A 24,680-nucleotide genomic window follows, 5' to 3' on the forward strand; every position below is an offset into this window, starting at 1 on the left:
GTGCTGTAGGATCAGCAATGTACTCCTAGCCACAATATTGGCAGTTCAAATCCATCATTTACTTCTCAGAAAAAAACCCTATATGGGTTGCTGTGAGTTGGAACTAATTCATCAGCACTTAACAACATTAAAATTTTAAGCATATATTCTATATATCCTAATAATAGGAATCCTCTGTATCAAACTAAAAGTTGTTATTGGACATTTTTGTAAAGATAGTTGACCAAGAATGATGACATGGATTCAATGTTGTTGTTGTTATTAAGTGCCACTGAGTCAGTTCTGACTCATAGTGACCCTATATAGGGTTTTTGTTGATGTCCTAACCCCTGCACAAGTGAATGTGCCCCTTTTGGAGTAACAGGATATTGTTTTATAGATTGGAGTTGTAAACTGCCATTGGCCTGGTTCCTACTCATAGCGAACACTCTGTGGTATTTTCTTCTGACAATCTTAGGAAACTAAGACATGTGCTGTTTGCATTATTAATTGTAATATGAAAAATATGATACCAATCTATATGTCAACAAGCGAGTGATAAAATAAGCTATGGTGTATACCATGAAATAGTATATAATCATTAAAAAAGAATATATATGTCTGTATAAGCCAAAACCAAAACTACTGAGTTAACCCCCATTCACAGAGACCCTGTATAGGGTATTTGAGACTATAAAGATCTATGGGAGCAGAAAACCTCATCTTTCTCTGTGGAAGGGCTGGTGATTTTGAACTGCTGATCTTGTGGTTAGCAGTCCAGTGTTTATTCTACAGTACCATAAGGGTGGCTATCAGTCCAGTGCTTATCACACAGTGCCATTAGCACTCTGTATGTGTGTGTGTGACTTCAATGAAAATACTATGGATTGGTTCAGGTGTACCTTAGTTCTCACACTGACATCTTTGTCTTTTGCAGCAAATGTACCTAATGCATTATGTCATTTGATTTATTGGTTGCTGCTTCCATGAGTGTTGACTGTGGATCCCAACAAGATGAAGTCTTTGACAGCTTCAATCTTTTCTTCATTTATCGTAATATTTATTGGTCCAGTTATGAGAATTTTTGTTTTATTTACATGGAGGTGTAATTCATACTGAAGAAGAAAAGGGTCAGAGAGGTGCAAACATCATCTTTAGAATTGTATAGGCTTAAATGGAGGCTATGATTAGAACTGCCTAAACAACATTATACACTTCATTGCTAGGTGCCTTTGAGCCAGCTCTGACTCATAGAGATGTTATGAATAACAGAACAAAACACTGCCCGATCTTGTTCTGCACTCCTAATCATTGCTATGTTTGCCACTGTGTCGATCTGTAATATTGAGGGTATTCCTTTTAAGCTAATCCTTGACTTTACTGAGCATGGTGTTCTTCTTTAGGGACTGTCCCTCCTGATAACATGTCCAAAGTACATGACATAACATTTCTCTATCCTTGTTTTCAAAGAACATTCTGGCTATAATTCTTCCAAGACAGATTTGTTTGTTGTTCTGGCAGTCCATGGTATAAAAGGGTAAGTAAATAATTATTGACACAGTATCACAGAAAACTTTATTAAACAAAAATACCAAAATAAATAGCAATTGTTTCTTGACATAGCCTCCATTTAAGCCTATTACGACAAATGAAGAAAAGATTGAAGCTGTCAAAGACTTCATCTTGTTGTGGTTCAAATTCACCAGCTGCTCCTTGGAAACCCTATACAGAGTCACTATAAATCGGAACTGACTTGGTGGCTTTTAACAACAACAACAATGCCTAGGTTATCAGTCTTTATGTGTTCCATTTCATTTTTGACAACTTCCAATTTTCTTAAATTCATACTTCTTATATTCCATATATTGATTATTAAAGAATGTGTGAAGCTGTTTCGTCTCATTTTGACTTGTGCCCCATCTGCAAATGAAGGTCCTGAAAGTGCTATTCTATTTGCATAATCACATTCAACTCTACTTTTAGGAGCCAGTTTTACTTTGAGCGACTTCCAAGTGAGTGCCTCATCTTCCAGCACTATATCTAACAACATTTTGGTGTTATTCATGTTTTCATCGTCTGGCACTATATTTGACAACGTTCTTTTGCTATTCATAACATTTCAGTGGCTAATCATTCAGAAGTTGCCTACTTCTTCCTAGTTTGTCTTTGGAAACTCTGCTGAAACCTGTTGACCATGGGTGACCCTGCTGGTATTTCAGATATCTGTCCCATAACTTCCAGCATCACAGCAACACATAAGCCACCACAGTATGACAAACTAACAAATGAGTGATGGTTCAGCATTATAGTGAGGCACAAGCCCACAATGACAAATGAGCAATTGTTAGGTATGAAGTACATTGGTGGAATCCTGGAACCATACCTGGGTTTCCAGAAAGAAACTTGAGACTTCTACCAGTGAACCACCAATGCCTCTTATTTCTTTGTTTACAAGCTTATAATGGAATTGAAAATGTGGTGGTAGCATGGGTGGTAGATGCACTGTCATAAAAGAGATAAGCTGTATAAAACATGGAGCTCTGGTGTGGTGCTTTTGGATAAGCACTGGACTTCAAGGTTGGTTTGAATCAAAAGGTCTATGGTTCAAACTTACCAGCTGCTCCTGGGAAACTCTATTCGGGTTGGCTATGAGTCAGAACTGACTAAACTTCACTTAACAACAGCAACATATAGAGCATGATTTTGCAGCATTTCCCAAGAAAGAAATGAATGTATGAACGAAAAGGGGCACTTTTATAATCAAGTAGATGAGAAATATGGGGAAAACAAGATGGGGTTTGGAAAAGTTTGTAAAAATATTCCATTATCTTTTTATGTTTTTATTGTGAGTTGAGTGATAGTTTACATGGGAGAACATTGTTTTTACACTCAGCATTTCATTGCAATGGTTGCAGTCTCCTCCATACATCACCATTCAACAGTATTTGCTTTTATTCCCTTTGGTTTTGGGGGGGTGGGAGGAGGATGTACACAAAAACACTCAGGAATATATATTAATTTAAACAAACAAAGGGCACACTCTGTAAGCCTGTCTCTTGGCCACCAACATTCAGTCTTTCTCTTTCCATGAGTTTAGAGTCCTCAGCTGCTCTCTCTCTCCATGTCCTCATCTCTGCCTCCATCTCTGGTGTCGTTATTTCTCTGGATAGGATCACACATTTCGCTTGTGCTCTTCTCCATTTATAGTCCAACGGTCATCTGTTTCTGGACTGGAAAATTAACTACTCCCCCCTTTTTGTTGCAAAACTTCTACCATTACAATTGTGACAGTCATAATTAGTCATGGTAACAATTACTCACTATTGAATCATATGAATATTATCCTTATCTCTTTTTTACCAGACTCATCTAGACAAGATGAAAACTATTCAGTGGTATTCTACTTTCCTCTGCATACTCTGAAACTAAATTCCCTCAAAAACTTGTAAGCCAGTCACTTCGTGCCTTTATCACCTCCTCATTTTAGGTAGCCAATGTCTCAGTTGCCCATCATTGGGGTATTTTATTACGACAGTCACAGGAAAAAAATACAGAAGTGTCTGCATTAAAAATAAAAATTTAGAATTGTTATAATACATGTGTTTGTAAAGTCACCAGCATTGGTTACAAGCTCACATTGGCAATCAAACTCACATGATGCAACAGGCATTGAGCCAGTCTCAATTTTACTTCCTTTAAATGGAACAGAAATTATGTATAGTGTTATCATCTCACCAACAAGTCCAGCAGCTAAACATGAGCAGTCTTTCTGCCCACTTCACTCTCATAGGGTGTGTCATGCTGACAAAGTCGTGGTGTGTGTGAGTCCCCTTGACATGGAGAAGCTGCAACCTCAGTTTCCCATCTGTCTCCAAATGATCACAGTCACCTAGGCTCAAGGCCTGTCCAAGTACATTTACATGATTCTGAGTTTCTCAGAAAGTAGAGCAAATGTCTGGGTCCAAGCACACAACAATCTACTTTTATCCTAACTCAATATTTCCAAGAGAATAATGTTGCATGAAGAGATTTGCAAAGTCATTGCTTCAAGACAGTCTAGATTTGGTGGTAATGCTTTATTCACAGTATTGTTAATAAAAAGCTCTACATGAATATAGAAGTACAAACAAGAAAATCTCCAAATGGCTTCCTATCTTTATCAGAATAAAAGGCAAAATTATGATCTTCAAGGTCCCACGTTATCTGATCCCTGTTTCTTTGCTGGCTTCATAGCTTACTCCTTTTCCCTAGTTTCTTAGGCTCTAGCCACACTAGCTGGATCTTGTTGTTGTTAAGTGCCATCAAGTGGGTACCAACCCATAGCAACCCCGTATAGGGTTTCCGCAGAGCAGCTGGTGAGCTTGAACAGCCGACCTAGCAGTTCAAATGGCTTTACAGTCTGGCACATTAATCCACAGCACCATACCAGGACTCCTCCTGCTGCTCCTCAAATACACCAAGCAGTCTCCTGCCTCATGACATTGGTGCTTGTTGTCACCTCTGCTTGAAATATCCACCTCCACAAAGCACAGGTGATTCACTCACTAACATCCTGTAGGTCTTTACTCAAAATCTGTCTTCTCAGTGACATCTTCTACACCTACTGCATTTAAAAGTTACAAAATGTCTGGCAATTTGTAGCTACTTACTTGCTTTTTCCTTTGTCCTAGCACTTACCACTTTCTAATATGCTCTGATACCCATATGTTTTCCTTATTTATCTTGTTTATAGGCACTGTGGGATATAGCACTGGACCACAAGGTTGGTTTGAACCACAAGGTCAGCAGTTCAAATTCACCAGCCACTCTTTGGAAATCCCATACAGGGTTGCTATGAGTCAGAATTGACTTCAACAGCACTTAACAACAACAGTTAGAACATGAATTAAATAAGGACAAGTGATTTTGCTCATTACTGAATCTTCTGTATCTACAACAATGCTTGGTATGTAGATGCTGCTTAGGATTTGTTGAAGGAGGGAGAGAAAGAGAAAGAAGAAAGAGAGTAGGGAAGTCCTGGGAGAGATCAAAGGATACTGGTGACATGTTTAATGTGTTGTTTTCAGGGAAGTCTTTCTGTTTCTTAACTCCTGATCAGTCATTTCTGTTTTATACGGCTTTTAACCACTCTCACACACATGCGCATTCCCCCACTTTGTTCTCTTACTTGTTCACTATTTTGACTCTGACAGAAAACAAGCAAACAGCTTCTTGGGTAAATAATAATTTTTAAAAATGTTTTCATCATATAGAAGGAGAAACTGACATCCTAGGACTAAACCTTCAAGGCAAAATTTATAAGGAAACTCCATCTAGGACCCAGATGCTCTGATACCCATCCCCCAAGAAACTGATGTGGCTGAGAAAATATGGAGACGCAATGTCATTCTTTTTTGCAACATTGCCGCCTGCTATCTAACATGTCTCTTCCCTTCCTAGTCTGCCTCTCACTCTCCAAAGTCTCTCCTTCCTAATCTTCTGGAATGATACTTGTTGTTGTTGTTTTTAAGTGCCGTAGAGTCAGTTCTGAGTCATAGTGACCTTGTATAGGGTTTCTGAGGAGCCGCCTGCGAGTTTGAACCACCACATAAATTTCTTCCTACTTATTAAATTAATCTTAACATCTCCCTATTTTGCTGCTCTTCACTTAAATACTTGTCCTTTTTCCCCCTTCCCTCCCTCTTGAGAAGTTTCTCCCTAAATGATAGATTATAAATTTGTATCAAAATTTCCATGACCACCTACATGCCAACTGTTTAATTTCTTGTTTCTATTTCTCTCCTAGGATGCAGGTAAGTCTCTTCAACTCCTCACTGGGTATCTGTGAAAGCCTTTGTCCCTTCAAATGTAATGTGTCCAAAGCCAATCTAATTTTCACATTCCTCCCGCTTCTCCCTTTCATGCATGTGTCGTATTGGTTAACACAACTGTTTCCACCCTGTTGTCATACCTTCTTCTCTGTTCTCCATCCCATCTGTTATCAAGTCTGCAAATTCTCTTTTTAGTATGCATCTATCATTGTCCTCTTCTCCATATCTGTTCTTTGTTGTTGTTGAGTGTCACTGAGTTAGTTCCAACTCATACTCATAGTGAGCATGGATAGGGTTTCTGAGACTATAAATCTCTCCAGGAGCAGAAAACCTCATCTTTCTTCCATGGAGCATTGGTGGGTTTGAACCACTGACCATGTGATTCAAAGTCTAGTGCTTATCTCACAAAGCCACCGTGCTCCCATTTTCTGTAATTGAATGGATCTCAATGAACCTCAACTGTGGCAATCCTGTCTTATCTCGTCTTCCTCTCTCTAGTCTCTCACAAATTTCAGTCCAACTCCAATTATTTTTTTAGAATGACCCTTTTAAAATAAAAGATACTACTATATCATTTCCTGGACAACTATCTCTTGTTTAATTGTCCAAGGTCTTAGCATAATATTGGCTTACTTTGACAAATTCACATCACTTTCCTATACCAGACTAATTGGCTATTTCTCATTTGCCTTTCACTTTTCCAGTTATGTTGAGCATTTTCCTATTTACCTAGCAAACCATTCTTTCATAACCTCATGTCTTTTTATGAACCATACCCTCTACCTGGAAATACCTTCCTCTCTTTTTCAACTTGATGAACTCTTACTCATCTTCTAAAAACTTGCTCGATTCCCAGGGACCAGTTTTTAATTCTCCCAGGAAGACCTAGTAGCTCTTATCTGCTTGTGTATATTCACATTATAGTCACATTGTAGTTACTGCTGTTGTTAAAGGAAGCTGAGTTGATTCCAACTCACAGCAGCTAATGCATACAGAGTAGAACTGCTCCCTAGGGTTTCAAAGCTGTGACCTTTCAGAAGCAGATCAGCAAATCTGTCTTCTGAGGTGACTTTGGAGTGACTTTGAATATCAACCTTTTAGAAGTAGCCCATCACTTAAGCATTTTCACTAACCAGGGACTCCTAACATACGTGGCATTTTATTTTTTATATATCTCTCTACTCACCTTATTCAGGTTTTCAATTAATTACACTTTTCAGTACTAGAACGAAAGTAAATAGTCAAAAAGTATTTGTTAAATTAAATAACGAATGATGTGAATGTTTTTCTCTGAAGGTTTATTATATCTCTATCTACCAGTGTGATTAGACATTTAAAGCTAAGTCATTTTGTGTAAAATCATGTCTATAAGATCATGTGTAGCCAGTTTTTAGCCTTTTCCTTTTTTCAATATAAAATGTTTTGCCTGGCTCAAATGGTGAATCCTTCATTCCTCTCTACTCCACACCCTCTGAAAATCTGCACCTGAATTGGAGACTTGACCCAGGAGAATAGACAAGCTGGAAAGCAAGGCTTTGGCTCCTATGTATGTCGGCAACTTCAATTCGGATGTGCGCAGCAGGCGTCTTTTTTTTCAGAACAGTAGCCCATTTGTGTCTCCAAGTAATTGCAATATTTTTGACAGAAGTGGCCATCACTTTTCTTGCAAATGATGATTTTTAAACCTGTGTCTTCTTCTGTGTAAAGAAATATCCATTATCAACCTCTCAAGAGCATTTGAAGAATCAAACAATATTAATTTTAAAATAAATATATGGTGGCAAATAACAATGGATAGGAAATCAATTTCAATGGTTCATAGTTTCAAGTTCTAAACTATAAAATCAACTTCAGATATAGAGCTCTATCCTTTTTCCAAGAGAGATGGTCCTACTCAAACTATTATCTATCTAGTTCAAACCCCTACATAATACGGGAATCATTTTTACTACACCCTATCTGGAAGATAACCCAAAAGTTACCAAAACACTGCTAAGGGTTTCCTAGGTTTCACTCTCTGATTTTGTTTAGTCTTCTGGAACTATTCAAAAATCATTCTATTCATCAGCAATAAAAACTCTTAAATGTTTGAAAGGAAGTTATTTTGTTCCTGTGTGTAATTTTGTTTCATGACTAAATATGTTTATATGAATGTGTAAGTAGTGATGCTGTTAGATTCTGACTCACAATGACACTCTGAGGCAGTGTAGAACTGCTCACAAGGTTTTCTTGGCTTCAGTCTTTATAGAAGCGAATTACCTGATCTTTATCCCACAGAACTGCTGAATGCACTGGAACCATCAGTTTTCCAGTTAGCAGTCAAGCACTTAATTGTTGCGGCACCAGGCTTCCTTGGATGTCTAATAAAGTGACTTAAAATAGATTTACATAGTTTTCTGATTGTCCTCACTGAGACCCTTTTTCAGCAGGAAAATACAAACAAATGCACACATTTCAGCAATAAGACAATTCAATATTGTTGTACCTACACAAAGACCAAAGAGTGTTTGATCTTCAGCCCCTGTTTAGTATATATCTAGTCACAAAAATTAATTCTAAGATAGTAATAAAATTGGTACCCTGAATTTAAAAGGGAAGAAGAGGTGATATTACAGGCATTAGAAGAAGATAGTTCTGAATCCAAGCAACTTTTCTGGTATCTGAGTAGTCTGTGACTTTGAGAAAGCCATTTTTTAAGGAGTTACAATTCCCTCATTGGTCAACTGGGAATGACTACACTCATCTTTTAAGCTTATGTGAGAAGTCACTGAGTGACAGAAATGGCTAAGTGCTTGATTGTTAACCCAAAATTTGGCTGTTAGAATCCACTCAAATGTACCTTGGAAGAAAGGCCTGGTAATCTGCTTCTGAAAGGTCATAGCCTTGAAAACTCAGACATGCTATGGAGTGCAATTCTACTCTGAAGTACATAAGCTGGAATTAACTCTACAGCAACACTTCTGTGTTTCTTGTTTTAAGTTTGTATGAAGTCTAACAAAGTGCATGGTATACAATAGAATCTTATATACAAATCAGTATTCAAATAATTAACTTGGTTAGGACACACTGATCCTAGTTACCTCTGGTCCCAAATATTTTTATAAGTCAGTCAAAGTGACAAAAGGAACTATATTGTAGTGTATTAATATAAAAACTTTGGGGACGATTGTGCTGGGGTCAAATCTTGGCTCGGATACTTGCTAGCTGTTATTACCTTGGGAAGTGAATGAACTTTTTATTCCTTAATTTTCTCATCTGCAAAATGAGATGATAGTCATACTTACCTCATAAGGCTGTTTCAAAGATTAAATCATCTGATTTATGAAACACATTTAGAACGGAGTAGTACAGGGTGAGAATTTTATAAATGTCTTCATCATATTATTGCAGTAACATTTGAGACACAATGATCAAAAAGTATCAGTCTTTTGTTACAATAAAAATTAGTTCAGAACAACATTTTATTCAGAGTAGTTTTTTAATAAAAGAAACCACTGGCTCTGACTATGTACTCAAGAACTCTACAGGGTTCTTGAGCTTCTACAGGGGGAAAATAGGACACTGTAGGATAAGCACTGGACTTCATACCACAAGATCAGCAGTTGGAGCCCATCAGCCACTCCACTGGAGAAAGACGGCTTTCTACCCCCACAAAGATGTAAAACCTCAGAAACCCTATAAAGTTGCTATGAGAAGGAGCTCTGGTAGCATAGTGGTTACTTTGAGTTGCTAACCTCATGGTCACAGTTCAGAACTACCAGTGGTTTCATAGGAGAAAGATGAGGCTTTTGAGTCCCATAAAGATTTGCAGCCTCAGAAACCCTATGCAGGTTGCTATGAGTTGGAATCGACTCCATGGCACACCACCACCACCACCACGAGTCAGAACCGACTCAATGGAACTTAAGAACAACAACAATGTGTCAAGTACTGTTCTAGATGTTGGACTCATCATAATGAACATGACTTTTGCTCCCTGTGTTCATGGACCTTATTTTTTTACTGAGGCTTACAATTCCCAATGGGGTCCTGGTATGTCACTGTAGGGTCCTTTGAACTGCAAAGTCGGCGGTTCAAACTCAGCTGCTCCTCAGAAACCCTATACAGTGTTGCAATGAGTCAGAATTGACTCGACAGCACTTAACAGCAACAATTCCCACTAGCTTTCATGCTGATTTTGTCGACACAATAAGGAAATAAGAATCATGTAGCCCAGGATCACTAATCAAGTCATACTCTATGGATGATCTTGATATTAAGTTTGATCTCCAAATCAGTTGTCTCGATCATGCCTCTCTGCATGGTTCCTGTGATTTCTCCCATTCTTATTCTTGGTGATTGTTGCAACATCAGTCTATTGCCTTTGACCTCTCCTTTCTTCTGCACCAGAAACATACAAGGAAGCCTCAAAAAGTGCATGTTAAAAATGAAATGAAAAGACAATGGATTTTTTCCCATAAATTTTTTTGAAATCCCCTTGTACACAAATTGGAAAAATTCAAAGTCTTTCCTTAGGGGAAAGTTACCCTGTTTATGTTGGTGGTTCTCTACATCTTAAAAGCACAATAAGTAACAGAGGCCCCAGGAGGTTATAAAACTTCCCTGAAGTTGCATAGTTCAAGACTGTTACAGCTAGAGAGCTTCTACAGCATCAGAGGATATGCATTACAATGGGATCCCTTTCCTTAAACACTCTACTCTTCTTCCTTAAGCTGTATACCTCCAAGGTTTCTAACAGAAAAAAGGAAAAGGACTAAAGAGATGAAAAGTTTCTTGTTGATTAGTACTCTTATAATCCAGTTTTGTGCTTATAACCTGGCAAGAGACTACATCTCCACTTTAGCTAATGACTTTCTCCTTTTTCAGCCTCTAAGTATCAAGTGATATGTTGCTACAAATTATTGGCACAAAGGCAACTCCTGGGCATGACTCATGTCTGAACCAAAAACATATACACATTGTTTGACACAACACAATCAATGAAAGGGCAGATCCATTCCAAAGCATATCCTTACCAAAGTAGCAACAACTTTTTATTTGTTCCTGCCATCAGAGCAGCCAACCTGCCAACTCTTCCATTTTGTATTTTTGAGGCAAAAAAGAGACACTAGCCCATTGTGATTCTGTACAGCAGGAGATACATGAATTTCTTTAAGCAAGTCTCTCAAAACACATTTCCTATGGCTTGAAGTATCACATACCTTTTCCCCCAGGAGAAGAATGGACCTCTCAGATCACCAATCACTGTTTCTAAAAACTTCCTCAAAAATCCATTCTCAGTTTATACTGTTTACTATCTGGTATTCTTGATAAGGGTAGCAACGTAAGACTCACTGGTTCTTGATTACCAACTTTCTAAAGTGACCTGTCTCTAAATTCAATATAGTGTTTTGAAACTCAGCTGAAAAATTTATTTTCACACCATATTAGTTAGGTAATAACTCTTGAGGGGAAAAGTGATGCTGTAGAAAGAAAGACAGGATTATAATAGATGGGCAAAAGAAAGAGGTCCTACAGACTTCTATTCATTTGGTAAATTAAAACACATGTTCACTCTTTTTCATTCCTTTTGAAATAAAATCATTTAGGAACCCTTAATATACATGGGGAGTCCTGGTATTGCACTGCAGAATAAGCACTGGACTATTAACTACAAGGCTAGCAGTTCAAACCCATCAGATGCTCATTAGAAATCCTACACAGGGGCGCTACGAGTTGAAACATATTTAACGATATTTAACAACAGCAACAACAAACGTACATGGAGTGCATTTCTACTCTGACACACAAGGCAGAATCATCTTCATGGTGAGGGAAAATGTACTATAGAAGAATCTGGGACATGCCTGATCAATAACTCAAAGTCTAGTGGTAAAGAGAACATTGAGAACTCAGTATGATAAATCCACAATAGAGTGTGCAGAGAGTGATTTTGGAACATCGAGGAAGAAACAAACAATGACAGTCTATCAGAAAATGTACTGTTTAAGGAGGGACTTGAACTAAAGTTAGACATTTTTAGCCTAGACTTTGTGCAAAGAAGCAAAAGCGCAAAATATGTTCCAGTAGTTATGTGGCAAGTATGACTTGCATTCCACAGGGATGACAAATTATAGTGGGAAATGTGGGCAAGATGAGTTGATGTCAGACTGTGAAAAGATGTTATGACTGGGTATCTTAAGATCTATGGAGCTCTGGTAGTGTAGTGGTTACGAGTTGGGCTACTAACTTCAGGGTCAGCAATTTCAAACTATCAGCCGTTCCATGGGGGAAAGATGAGCTTTTCTGTTTCCATAAAGATTTCCAGCCTAAGAAACCCTATACAGGGTTGCTAAGAGTCAGAACTGACTCCATGACACTCAACCACCACCATTTTAAGATCTATCCTTCACCACTTATTTTTAAACTATGCTTCTATGGAATATTATCGTCCTATGTATAGATCATTGTATTATGCCAAGTCAAGGAACTAATAGGACTCTTTCCCCAATTCAGGTGGAAAGCAATTAAGAGAACATTTTCTCAGTAGAATTTTCTACTGCTATTTATTTGTAGGATAAACACTGGACTGAAAGTTCTGTTGAACCGCAAGGTCGGTGGTTCAAACTCACTAGCTGTTCCTCAGAAACCCTGTGCAGGGTCACTATGAGTTGAAATTGACTTGACAGCACTTAACAACAACTTTTCCTAAACATTTGGTCTCAGATGTCATTTTTATGTCCCCATTATTATTATTTTTTTTCATTTCCCACTTCATGTGATTGGCATGAATTGCATCCATATTTTATCATGTGTTTTCTAAAGCATATCATGGTTTCTAGGTTCTTCATAAACAGGACATATGCACAAACCACTGTGGCAGATAATAGAGAATTACTAAATGGTCTCCTGGTATGGCACTGTAGGATAAACATTGGGCTGCTAACCACAAGATCAGTGGTTCAAACCCACCAGCTGCTCCTTAGAAACCCTATACAGGGTCACTATGAGTCAGAATTGACTAAAAGTCACTTAACAAGAATTTTTCAGAACAATAAAGGAGGAATTGATTTTGTTGGTGGTGGCAAGTGCTGTGAAGTCAGTTCCGACTCATAGCGACACTGTATAGGATTTCTGAGGAGCAGCTGGTGGGTTTGAACTGCTGACCTTATGGTTCAAACTGACCTTTTACCCACAGCACCACATCATTCACATTATTTGGAGCATATTAAATCTGAACTAGTTTTAATTATATTGGAAATAGAACCCAGAATACAATTTGGGAACCACAACTGTGTAAATTTAGAGGTTGTCTTGGGAATTAATGTGATCAGTTAAGAAGAGTGAGAAAAGATGATCAATTGTATCCTTTAAAAGATGGGCAGAGGACAAAGAACTGGCACAGCAGAGATGGAGACAAAGAACCAAAGAACAATAAATACTATCATAGGAAATAAGAGAAAAACTTTCAAAAAGAGTTTTAAAACAGTTCAAACGTTAATGAGAGCATAAGAGGATGGAGAGGGTGGAGAAAGAAATTTATATCTACTAACTACTAAGTTTTTCCAGCCTATACTAAGGTGTTTTACAGTCTACTATTGTCTCTGGTAGCGTAGTGGTTACGAATCGGGCTGCAAACCTTAAGGTCAGCGGTTCGAAACTACCAGCCGCTCCGCGGGAGAAAGATGAGGCTTTCTACTCCCATAAAGATTTAACCCTCGGAAACCCTGTACAGGGTCGCTATGGGTCGGAACCGACTCAACGGCACTTAACAACAACAACAACAATTGTTTCATTTGTCAGATTTGAAACAAGGTGATTATTAATGGCCTTATAAACTTTCACTCAGTATACTACACTGTACTGGACTAAACAAAATCAGGCACATGCATAAAAGAATACATCCTAAATATAGAAATTACAACTTGAAATTAGAAGGATAAGTAAAAATTAAAACAAGTAAGTGTTATACCAAATAAGAAACTTCTTCTTGTTGTTAAGTGTCATCGAGTCAATTCTGACTATTTAATAGAGACCCTAAATAGGGTTTTCAGGGAGCAGCTGATGAGTTTGAATCACCAACCCTGTGGTCAGTAGTCCAGTGCTGACCTTACAGTGCCACACCAGGACTCCAGCCTAGGAGGAAAAAACATAGAGGCACAATTCATTTGAGAGGAAAAAAATGATATATTGTAAAGGGAGGGTTCAGAGAAGGTTTCCTGAATGATAGAAATGGTTAAATTTTAAAAGGATTAAATTTTAAAGGGATAAATTTGGTAGTCAGTAAAGATGGGTGAAAAGATTAAAAAGGGAGCCATGTCTTGATAGTTGACTTTCTAGTTCCATACAACCAGGGTGGCATACCAATAAAGCAAGGGCTATGGAATTACACAGACAGACTCAGGGTTAAGTCTTAACTCTCATTTACTAACTGTGTGATCTTGGGCAAGTTATTCCAAATCAGTTCTTTCCTCATGATCCAAATGAGAAGAAAGAATTGCTATTAGACTAAATGGCATGTGTTTCAGATTGTGCCTGCTTTATGTTTGCCATGCAATGATCATATTTCCTTTTTCTTTCCCTCAGGAGAACCAGAGTAGTAAGTTTGAGGGGCAATTCAAAAAATGTGGAAAAAGGATAAGATAATGAAGAAACCGGGAGTTCTGGTATGACTCTGCAAGGCAAGCATTGGACAGCCACAAAGTTGGCAATTCAAACCCACCAGCGGCTCCTCCTCAGAAAGGTCACTGGGAGTTGGAAACAACTTAACAGCACTTAACAACAGCAATGAATAAATTAAAATATGCTGGTCTTTAACTGCAGGCTTTCATTTGTCAACAGTTTTCTTCTCTGCTCTTATCCATTTGTTAAGCTTCCAGCGTAGTTTTTCCTATTTCAGGGTCATAAAGCGCTTGGAATTAAGCAAGGATCTTTAAAAGCACTGTCTACTTAAGACGCTTGTATATTTTCAGCTGACCCAGGGGACTGGATTGACTAGGACCCTGAACCTTTCAAGGAGAGTGGTGCAGGGGCTGAGTCTGCCCTTTGCCTTTGATTATTCACTATACCCCTTCTCATCTGAGTAGCTTACTTCATCCGGTTCTGTATTCTCCACCACCACATTTCAGAAAGCATTCCCTGGATATTTATTTAGCAACTTGAACTTAGCAGGTATTCAATAAATTGCTGTAGAGTGAATGAGCTCTAAGGATGTGACCACTAGCTCTGTCAGAAACATAATTTTCTCTGACTACTAGACCAGTAAACTCAAACATTATAGAAATAACTCAAAGATTATAGAAATAAATAGGGTCCCTTGACTTCTCAGTGATTTAATGTTATCCCAGACCTTCCCATAGTATCACAGCCAGACTGTGAGAGCCCACAGTATTCATGACACATAGGGCAGATTGTGTCACCCACACTAAGGTATGTATTTTAGTTGAAAGGATACACATTTGCTGAGTATTGAATTTTTCACATGATTTATTACATGACTTACCTGGAAAAGGTGGAGTTCTAGGTTGGAAGGGCTGGCGTTTTACTTGATAATGAAGCAAGGAAAACTCATTTGTTCTTTGTTCAGAAGACGCTCTGGATTCTCTGTGGTCCTCAATGCCTTGATGGTTAACATATTTGGCACTGGACAATCCAGCTTTAGAGCAAATACATAGCAAAGAATTGTCAGAGTTCTTCATTCAGCAGACTAATCAGATAAAGTACAGACAGTCTTAATCTAGGGGGTGAAAGAAAGCAGAGGATGAATTGGAGTGAGCTGGTGTGCACATGTATATGTGCGTGTGTGTGTGTGAGGGAGAGAGAGGAGAAAACAATGTACAATTCATGTAAAGAGTGGGCAGTAGAGCAGTGAGTTTGAGCATATCAGTAAAACCAAGCTAAGCATTTTCCTAAGGTTTCACCAATATCACTGTTAACTCTTAAAATTTAAGGTCTTCCTGACATAGATGTCCTCTGTAATGAGAAAGAGGATCTTGAAAGGATTAGAATGTGAACGGACTCATTCTTTTAGGGATCCTAATTGGGAGGTCAGTGCTGTCGGCATAGTCAAAGTCTCATTTACGAACTCAGCTTCTTCAAGGAAAATGTTTTCCATAGGGTTAGTCTGTCCCTGCTCAATCTGGACTATTGCCCTGAAATGACCTCTCTAGAGAGCTCTTGCCACCCAGACCAAGGTAGTATTTCCATTTACCTAGAAATAGTAGGACCATAAGGAGAAGTTTGGTAAATGAAGGAAAGAGGCACTTCATGTCCGCAAGCTCATAAGTTCCTAAGGTGGGAGATTTGGCAGCAAGTTTTCTTTTATAGAGCTGAGCTGGGTGGAGCATGGGATAACTGCATTCCAGAATGATCTCTCAGTAACACAAGAGAAAAGTAATGCATTGTTTTCCCACAGCTACTAGAACAAACACGTGGGCAATTTCCTCAGTAAGTAAATAATATAACTGAATGTTTGGGTGGGCATGGTGAGTGAAAAAGAACCGAGAAAAAGAGGAGAAACTAAAAGAGCAGTTGAAAGAGAAAAGAAATGGAGCTATAAAATAGGTCATTATCATAAAATCGAAATTTTCTCAAGTGCCTCTCAACAGTCCTCTGTTCTTCTGTAAAATGGTGAGAAAAATACAGGTGCCATGTTTTCTATCCTGTCCACTAAACATATATGCTTTTGTGTTAAAAAAAAAAAAAAAAAAAAAAAAAAAAAAAAAAAAAAAAAGCATGTGAAACAAACTAGCCATTTCAAATCTGACCCAGTGCTTCAAACTGCCATTTCCTGAGTAATTCCAGTTATTCAACATTTTTATTCCTGTTATACCCTGAGTTTCTCTCCATTTCTTTGACTTCTTCACTTCAATTTCCTCCCCCTTTCTACTTTAATTTCTCTGAGATGTTTCCATTTTTTTCCCCTCTGTTCTTTATATTCTTCTTTCCTTTAGATGCAATGAGATTTAATTGAATTAGACTAAAAACATGTTTTTTTTGTTTTGTTTTATTTTTAAGTCTGTAATTGAGTCTGGGTTTTCTCTTCTAGTAAAAGCTACTCAAAAGCCTCTTTTTCTTCTTCTTTTTTGCTCTCTTTTTTATTATTATTTTATTGTGGAAAAATACATATAACGCAAAACTTGCCAGTCGAAGCAATTTTGAGTGAACAATGGCATTAAATCACAGTGTTATACAACTATGACCACTATCCGTCCCCTGAAATAGAGACTCACTATCTGTTAAATAGGGTCCTGGTATGGTGCTGTAGGATAAATATTCAACTGCTAGCCTAACCTCAAGACCAGCAGTTCAAACCCACCAGCCACTCTTTGCAAACCCTATACAGAGTCACTATGAGTCAGAACGGATTCAACAGCACTTAACAACAAGAACATCTATTAAATAATCAATCCCTTTTCCTTCTTCCTCCCAACCTCTGGTAACCATCAGTTTATTTTTTGTCTCTATGCATTTTTATTTTAGTTACTTCATTTAAGCGCAAGTCTGGTTTTAACCACATTGTCTGCTTGAACCTCAAGGTCGGTGGTTCAAGCTCACCAGCTGCTTCTTGGAAACCCTATACAGGGTTGCCATGAGTTGGAATGGACTCAACAGCACTTAACAGCAACAACAGCATAAATATTTAGACCTTTTGTATACAATATATTTCATTTGACACAATATCTGTAAGGTTCATACACACCATAATAGGTATAATAATTTAAATTTTCTTTCAAACAGAATAATATTTCCCTGTATGTATAGTAATTGGAGTCCTGGTGTGGAGCTGTGGGTTAATGCACCAGACTGCAAAGCCATTTGAACTGCAAGGTCAGTGGGTGGTTCAAGCTCACCAAATACTCCGCAGAAACCCTATATGGGGTGGCTATGGGTTGGAACCAAGTTGATGGCACTTAACAACAACAAAATATATAGTAATTATTGATGAGAAAAGACTTTGTTTGCCTTTTGGCTTTATCTTTTCTGTGTGTCAAACTTTTTATGTGCCTCATTTCTCCTCCTACTGCTTCTTCTCTTTATTTGTTGTTGTTTTTTATATATAGTAAACCATTTTGATTCTCTTCTCACTATTTTTTGTGTAAAATTTTCATATGGTTTTATTGTGATTCACTAGGAAATTATACTTATACTCAATTTACAATAGTACAGCCAGAATGCCCCTTAAAAGGGATGATGGTGAGATTTCACCTCGTGTAATTTGGACAAGTTGTCAGGAGGAACAAGTTCCTGAAGAAGGACATCATACCTGGTAAAGTGAAGAGTCAGTGACAAAACAGAAGAATCTCAACAAGACAGAATGACACAGTGACTGCTACTTTGTTTCATTCTGTTATGCATAAGGTGTTTCATTCTGTTATATGTAAGGTCTCTGTGAACTGACTGCAGTACCTAACAACAACAGTTAACAGTCTAATTTGAATTGTTAACAACTTAACACCATTGTTGTTGTTGCTAAGGTCCATTGAGTTGGTTCTGACTCATAGTGACCCTATGTAGAGTTTCTGAGGAGCTGCTGGTGGGTTTGAACCACCAGCTTTGTGGTTAGCAGTACAGTGCTTATCCTATGGTGCCACACCAGGACTCCAACAACATACAAAAATTCTGTCTTATATAGTTTCCCCTCCTTCTTTATGATGCTTTTATCCCAATTACATCTGTAGACACTATGTGCTCAATGGCACAAATCTATAATTACTTTTATGCACTTTCCTTTTCTATCATGTGACACATAGCAAGTAGGGGCAAAACCAGAATTACAATAAAATAGTCTCTTTTTTTCCCCAAGAAATCTCTTTAATTCCAAAAAAGATGACTATAGAAAGCACAGTATTACTTCCTACTATTTCTACTCATACAGTAAAGCAAACAGATATTTTAGCACTAACCTCTTTTTGAAGGTTTTTTTATTGATACCAAAGCGAAACTGATTTTGTTTGACTGTTCCTGTAGTGCTTTACTGACTACTTCCTTATTTTCCTCTGCTTTCTGTGGTTTTTTTTTTTTTTTTAAGGTTTTTATTATGGATTGAGTGAAAGTTTACAGGGCAGATAATCAGTTTTACATTCAACAAATCATGCACCTGTTTCATTACAATGAGTATAATCCCCTCCATGTACCATCAGTTAACAGTATTTCTCTCTATTCACTTTAGCACTTTTTAGAAAAATAAAACACTCAGGCATATATAATAATTTACATCTCCAAAGGGCACATTCTGCAAGTTTGCCTCTTGGCCACCAGCTCTTAGTCCCTCTCTTGCCATGAATCTAGAGTCCTCATCCAGACCCCCTCTCCATGGCCCCATCTCTGCCTCAGTCTCTGTCATCTCTGCTTCTCTGGATAAGGTCCCACACTCTGCTTGTGCACTTCTCTCGTGATGGTCCTAGGGTCCTCTGTTTCTGGACTATAAGATTAACCACTCCCCTGTTTTTGTTACAAAACTTCTACCTTTACAATTGTGAAGATCACAATTAGTCATGATAACAATTATTCACTTCGGTGGAACACTTGGATGCACCTCAATACCATTTTCCTAAATTCCCCTCCAGACAATTCCAAAGCCTCTTCACCCTCTAATAATAGTATTCCAAGCTCTTCTTCTTGGTCAATTGTTTGAACTACTCTGTCTTGTTTCTGCATGTGAGCAGAAATTTCCTGTTGCTTTTAATACATTGTGGTGCTGTTGTATTTGTGTTAATTAGATGAACATATGATGGTGTATTCTTAAGCACACTTCAGTTGCCTCCTGGTAGGTGTGATCAGGAAACAACAGGCTCTTCTTTTCACTGCTCTTACAGCTTCCTTTAAAGCGTTTTTAACAGGTGCTGATTGTATGTGCTGTTCTGATATATAGCACCTGGTATTAGCTCTTGCCCTATTGGTGGTCTTACAGGGTGCAAATGTAGTTTTGCTGTATAGCCAGAGTTGCTGTCTCTTGTTAGGTGAGGCATGAATAGAAAACTTCCTCAAAATTAGAAGGAAGGCCAAATTCAAGACTAAGCCCCAAAGTCAAACATCACAAAAACCCATAAAATATATTTATTTAAAGTTACGAGACCCAATAAAATTGAAGAAACGAGCACCTAAAATAAAATTTTAAATCGTGGGAAGAGATGAGTAATTATTTAGCGCCACCTGGTGGACAACAAAATGGACTCTGGTCTTCAAAGCCAACTGAGACTCCCGGATCAATACACTGTTTGCGCCCCAGGCAAATCCCTCCTTAGCAAATCCTCAGATAAGTGTTAATCGTTGTAAAATATTGTGCAAGCAAGGCTGGACCTTCCCTGGTCCAGGTGTGTGCACTCGTGCAAGACTTCCCTGCGTGGAGAGTTCAGACAGTGCAGAGAAGGTGTGACAAAGGGAACGCAAAAAAAGATTGGAGAAAAAAAGAGAGACGCTTGCACCTCTTTTTGAAGATCACTGGTTTCTGTTCTGGGATCAAACTCATCCTTGTCCCTGCTCCTTCCTCCCCTCCTCCCCCCCGCAAAGTCTGTAGCTCCCAGGCGGTCTTGGTTCAGAAATCCGATTCTTTATTGTTCCCATTCCAAACCTTTCTCCTGGTAATCACCTGAATCATATACGTATCACTTTTTATGAAATTTAGAGTTCTGGGACCAGCCTTCCAATCTGTTTCCTCCGTTTTTCTGTGTTTTCCCTAACAGGATTCTGCGTGGGCCCCTCTGCCTATTCCACCATCAAGCCCTACCTCCCGTGATATGACATTTTGAGTGTTCTTTAATATAATCCAGGAGGGGGAAGTATATGACGGATGAGACAAGATTGTTATTTTAAGTGCTGTCAAGTCAGTTCAGCCACTCATAGTGACACTGTATGGAGTTTCAGAAGGGCAGCTGGAGGGTTTGAATCACTGACCTTGTGGTTTGCAGTCCAGTGCTTATCCTATAGCACCACACCAGGACTTCAGAGGGTGTTTTCTAAATGGTAATGATCTTTTTCTCTCACTTCTTGCTCATTTACTAACTGGACTACTTTGTAGCTAGAAACTAGTCCTTCTACAGCATTTGATTTCTCTGGAATGGACAGGAAAGGCAGGCTAAAGGTTTTATTACTTCCCTTTCTAACTCCTTTTCAGAACCAAGAGCCAGCATCACTATTCTTTGCTTTCAGAGCTGTTCTATACTGCCACCTACTGGATTAGACACTCCATAAACACCCTCTTGGATTAACCCTTTTGTATTAAGGAGCTCTGGTAGAGTAGCTGTTAAGAACCTCAGGGTCAGCAGTTCGAAACTGCTTTACAGACTCGGAAACCCCTGTACAGAATCACTATGAGTTGGAACTGACTCTACACGGCACTTAACCACCACCAATATTAAGTGCTATGGAGTAGGATCCGACTCACATTGAACCTGAATAAGGTTTCTGAAGAGTGGCTGGTGTGTTTGAACCTCTGACCTTGTTGTTAGTAGTCTAGTGCTTGTACTACAGCGCCACATTGTTGTTGTTGTTATGTGCCGTGGAGTCAGTTCCGACTCATAGTGACCCTGAGGCTGTAAATCTTTACGGGAGCAGAAAGCCTCATCTTTATCCCGCGAACAGCTGGTAGTTTCCAATTGCTGACCCTGAGATTTAGCAGCCTGATTCATAACCGCTACGCTACCAGAGTTCCTCGTTCGGACTTTAAAAAAAAATTGTGGTAAACAAGAGGGAGGGATTCAGTAGCTAAAGTGAATAGAGGTAAATGCTGCTAACTGTTGGGCTGTGGAGAATATTTCAACCACGTAATGAAGCAAAGTATGTGATTTGTTGAGTGTAAAACTGATGATGTGCTATATAAACTTTCACTCAATTCACAATAAAAAGTTGAAAATTATATATTTATATACAGCAAATATTTGCCATTTAAACATTTTATATGATCCAGTGACATTAATTCATTGCAACCATCACCACTCTCCACATTTTTTCATCACCCTCAATAGACCCTCTGCAGCCTTACGCAGTAATCCCTTTCTCTCTTTCCTACCTCTTCCAAGGCACCAAGTGATCATAGTGTTTGCTAACCTTTTAATCACACGTCGGCTCTTTTACTTTTCTTCACTGAGCTCTATGTTTAGAAATATAGTGCATACCACATAAGCCACTTAATATTGGTTTATTTTCCTCTTTAATTAGCAACAACAGCATATAGAACATATAACCACTGAGTCGAATTTCTGATCAGAAAGGAAAACCAGTATTATCAAAATAAGTTGGTTTAACTCAAGCAGAAGTCTCCCTCCCCCAGCTTTTGAAGTTCTGAAATGAGTACTTTATCCTAAATTGTTATCACAGCCAGAGAAAGGCATACTGGGGCTCTACCATTCTGCTCTAATTGCAAACATTGTTTTTGGAAAATCTTATTTTAAAATGGAATCCGTGGTTGCCATTGGGGATGCTCTAGATGGAAAGGCCTCAGGAAGTAAAGGTACAGATATCCTGCTCTCAGCTGTATCCAGGATCCAAAGCCAGAGAACCAAATCCACTGCCATCAAGTCCATTCCACCCCATAGTGACCCTAAAAAACATATCAGAACTGCTCCTTAAGGTGTCTGAGACATTACATCTTTAAGTAGGCAAATAGCCTTATCTTCGTATTGCTGAATGACTGGTAGATTGGCACTGTAGACTTTGGGGTTAGCCGTTGAATGTTTTTCATTCATCAGGTGGGAAATCCAGTTTTTCAAGCAACAGGAATATGTACTGGGGCATCTTCCAATTCTGTTTTCCTCCTTTTTGCATGTTTTCCGGCAGCGAGCAGTTCCATAACCACAAATCATGCTGTGTTTAATGCGGCTTCTCACTAGATGACAAAATGAGTCTGTATGAGTAATTGTGCCCTGGTAGCACTTGAGAATAAGCACTAAATTGTGAACCACAAGCTTGGTGGTTCAAACCTACTCTGTACAGGGTTGCTATGAGTCAGAACCAATTCAACAACAGCAACATCTTGAGGCAAGACTTTGTTAAGAGGTTTTTCTCAGGGAAAATGGCTGAAATTGATTGTAAGTAATGCTCAGGAGTTGTGGCAAATGATTCATATAGTAGAGTCTCCCCACTATTTACAACCCTTATCCACTTCCCACCTGACTGGCTTGACTATTCAATTTCTATTGGGAGTATTTTTGTTTGTTGTTGCTTTTAACTTTAATCTGAGGGCCATTCTAGGATGGGCAGACAGAGTAGTGTTTTTGTTTTTGTCTGTAAATATATAAATTGATTCATAATAGCCTCCCATACCCCTCACTCCCCACTTCCCGGCACTACAGACACTGAGGCCATGTTGGTGTCACCCCCTCCTACTGTGCCATCCCCCAAGTGGCACCAATGTCTTCACTTTCCATAGATGACTTCTTTGAACTCCTAGCCTAAATGTTAAAATGTCAGAGAAACCCCCTCCCCCACTGCCTACCAGGTACCCCTTACCTTGCTGTGTTCCAAAGCTAATTTCCTCTCTGTACATATTTTTTATTGTTTCATAGCATTTGTTTCAAACTTCAGTTATAGATTTCTTTCTTTTTTGTTATTTTGTTTTCTCGGGTGATTTGTAAGTTTCCTGGATATAAGGAACATGTTTACTGTTGCTCAACATTGTATGCTTAGTGCTTAACACATGGAGCCCTGGTGTGGCACTGTAGGATAATGCCCTGGACCTCAAGGCCCATTTGAACCACAAGGTCGGTAGTTCAAACCCACAAGCTTCTCCTCAGGAACCCTATACAGGGTTGCTATGAGTCAGAACCAACTCGACAGCACTTAACAACAGCAAGGACATAGAGGAATAGCTCTCTGCCTTTGTAAAGGAACCAGATTTGGGGGAGAATCCAGGCGTGACGCTGTAGGATAAAAACTAAGCTGTTAACCACAAGATTAGTGGTTCAAACCCACCAGCCGCTGCTCAGAAACCCTATACAGGGTCACTATGAGTTGGAATCAACTGGAGGGCACTTAACAACAATAACATCAAGAGAACACTGATCTGATGAGGAGAACCATGCTGCATGTGGCCTTCTTCACTGAGGTCTAGGGCTTAAGCCCTTATTTCACCTGAACTCTGAGACTCTTTCTTTCTCCATCTCTTTAATTTTCACAAAGTAGAAGTTGCAAGATACTTCAAATTTGCTGATTATCCATAGACCAGAGTTTTATTTTCTTCCTTTGTCCTAATTAAAAAAACATTGCTTATTTCTAACACTGTGTGTTAGAGTTGTCAGGTCAGTTTGCAGGTAAGGACTAAAAATCAGCTTGACCAAATAATGCAGTCAGTAGTGATGAGCAGGAAACTCTATGAGCTGCAACCTTCATACAAAGGCAAGTCCTTGTGGCCTCAATATAAGATAATAGTGAAAGGAGCAGAGTGAATGGAAATATTCTGCAGTTATCATATAGATGTTGTTGTTGTTGTTAAATACCATCTAATTGGCCATGATTCATAGTAAACCTGCATAAGGTTTCCAAGGCACTGTGGCTGGTGAGTTTGAACCTCTGACACTGTGGTTAGCAGTCCAGTGCTTATCCAACAATGCCACACCGGGATTTCTATTATGTTGATGCTGGATAGTATATGCAATGCTTCTGACATGTTTGGGATCAGCAACTTAGTTTTTATACAGCTTGGAGTCAGAGGAGGAATTAAAGACTCTTAGGTGAGCTCAAGGAAGTTTAGAATTCATGTAGAAGTACAATGTAATAGAATGAGAGTACAGATACTAAACTGCTAGATTGTCTGCTTCAAGCAAGGCTTCGTAGGCCATCTAGTCCAGCCATCTTGTTTGAGACTTGGGGAATTAAGGCCAAGAGAAGGAAAGTTACTAGCTTAAAATCACACAAAAATTTCATGTCAAAACCAAACCAGGAAAAAAATAATAAAACACCCTATTGGTGTTGAGT

The 24,680-nt window shown here is 38.7% G+C and overlaps 1 protein-coding gene across 1 annotated transcript in view; it reads right to left on the reverse strand.

Annotated features, from left to right (window-relative positions):
• Positions 1–7,349: 7,349 nt before the first annotated feature.
• The window catches only part of LOC102837971 (sperm-associated antigen 11A-like), a 63,568-nt gene continuing 46,237 nt past the window's right edge, over positions 7,350–24,680 (reverse strand). The window contains exons 2-3 of the mRNA XM_006864423.1: positions 15,271–15,423; positions 7,350–7,486 (exon numbers count right to left, since the gene is read on the reverse strand). Of these exons, the coding sequence (XP_006864485.1) occupies positions 7,350–7,486; positions 15,271–15,423 (290 nt within the window). The remainder of the gene's footprint in view (positions 7,487–15,270; positions 15,424–24,680) is intronic.

This window comes from Chrysochloris asiatica, unplaced genomic scaffold, assembly GCF_000296735.1.
Source record: "Chrysochloris asiatica unplaced genomic scaffold, ChrAsi1.0 scaffold00064, whole genome shotgun sequence".
In the NCBI taxonomy this organism is placed as follows: domain Eukaryota; kingdom Metazoa; phylum Chordata; class Mammalia; order Afrosoricida; family Chrysochloridae; genus Chrysochloris; species Chrysochloris asiatica.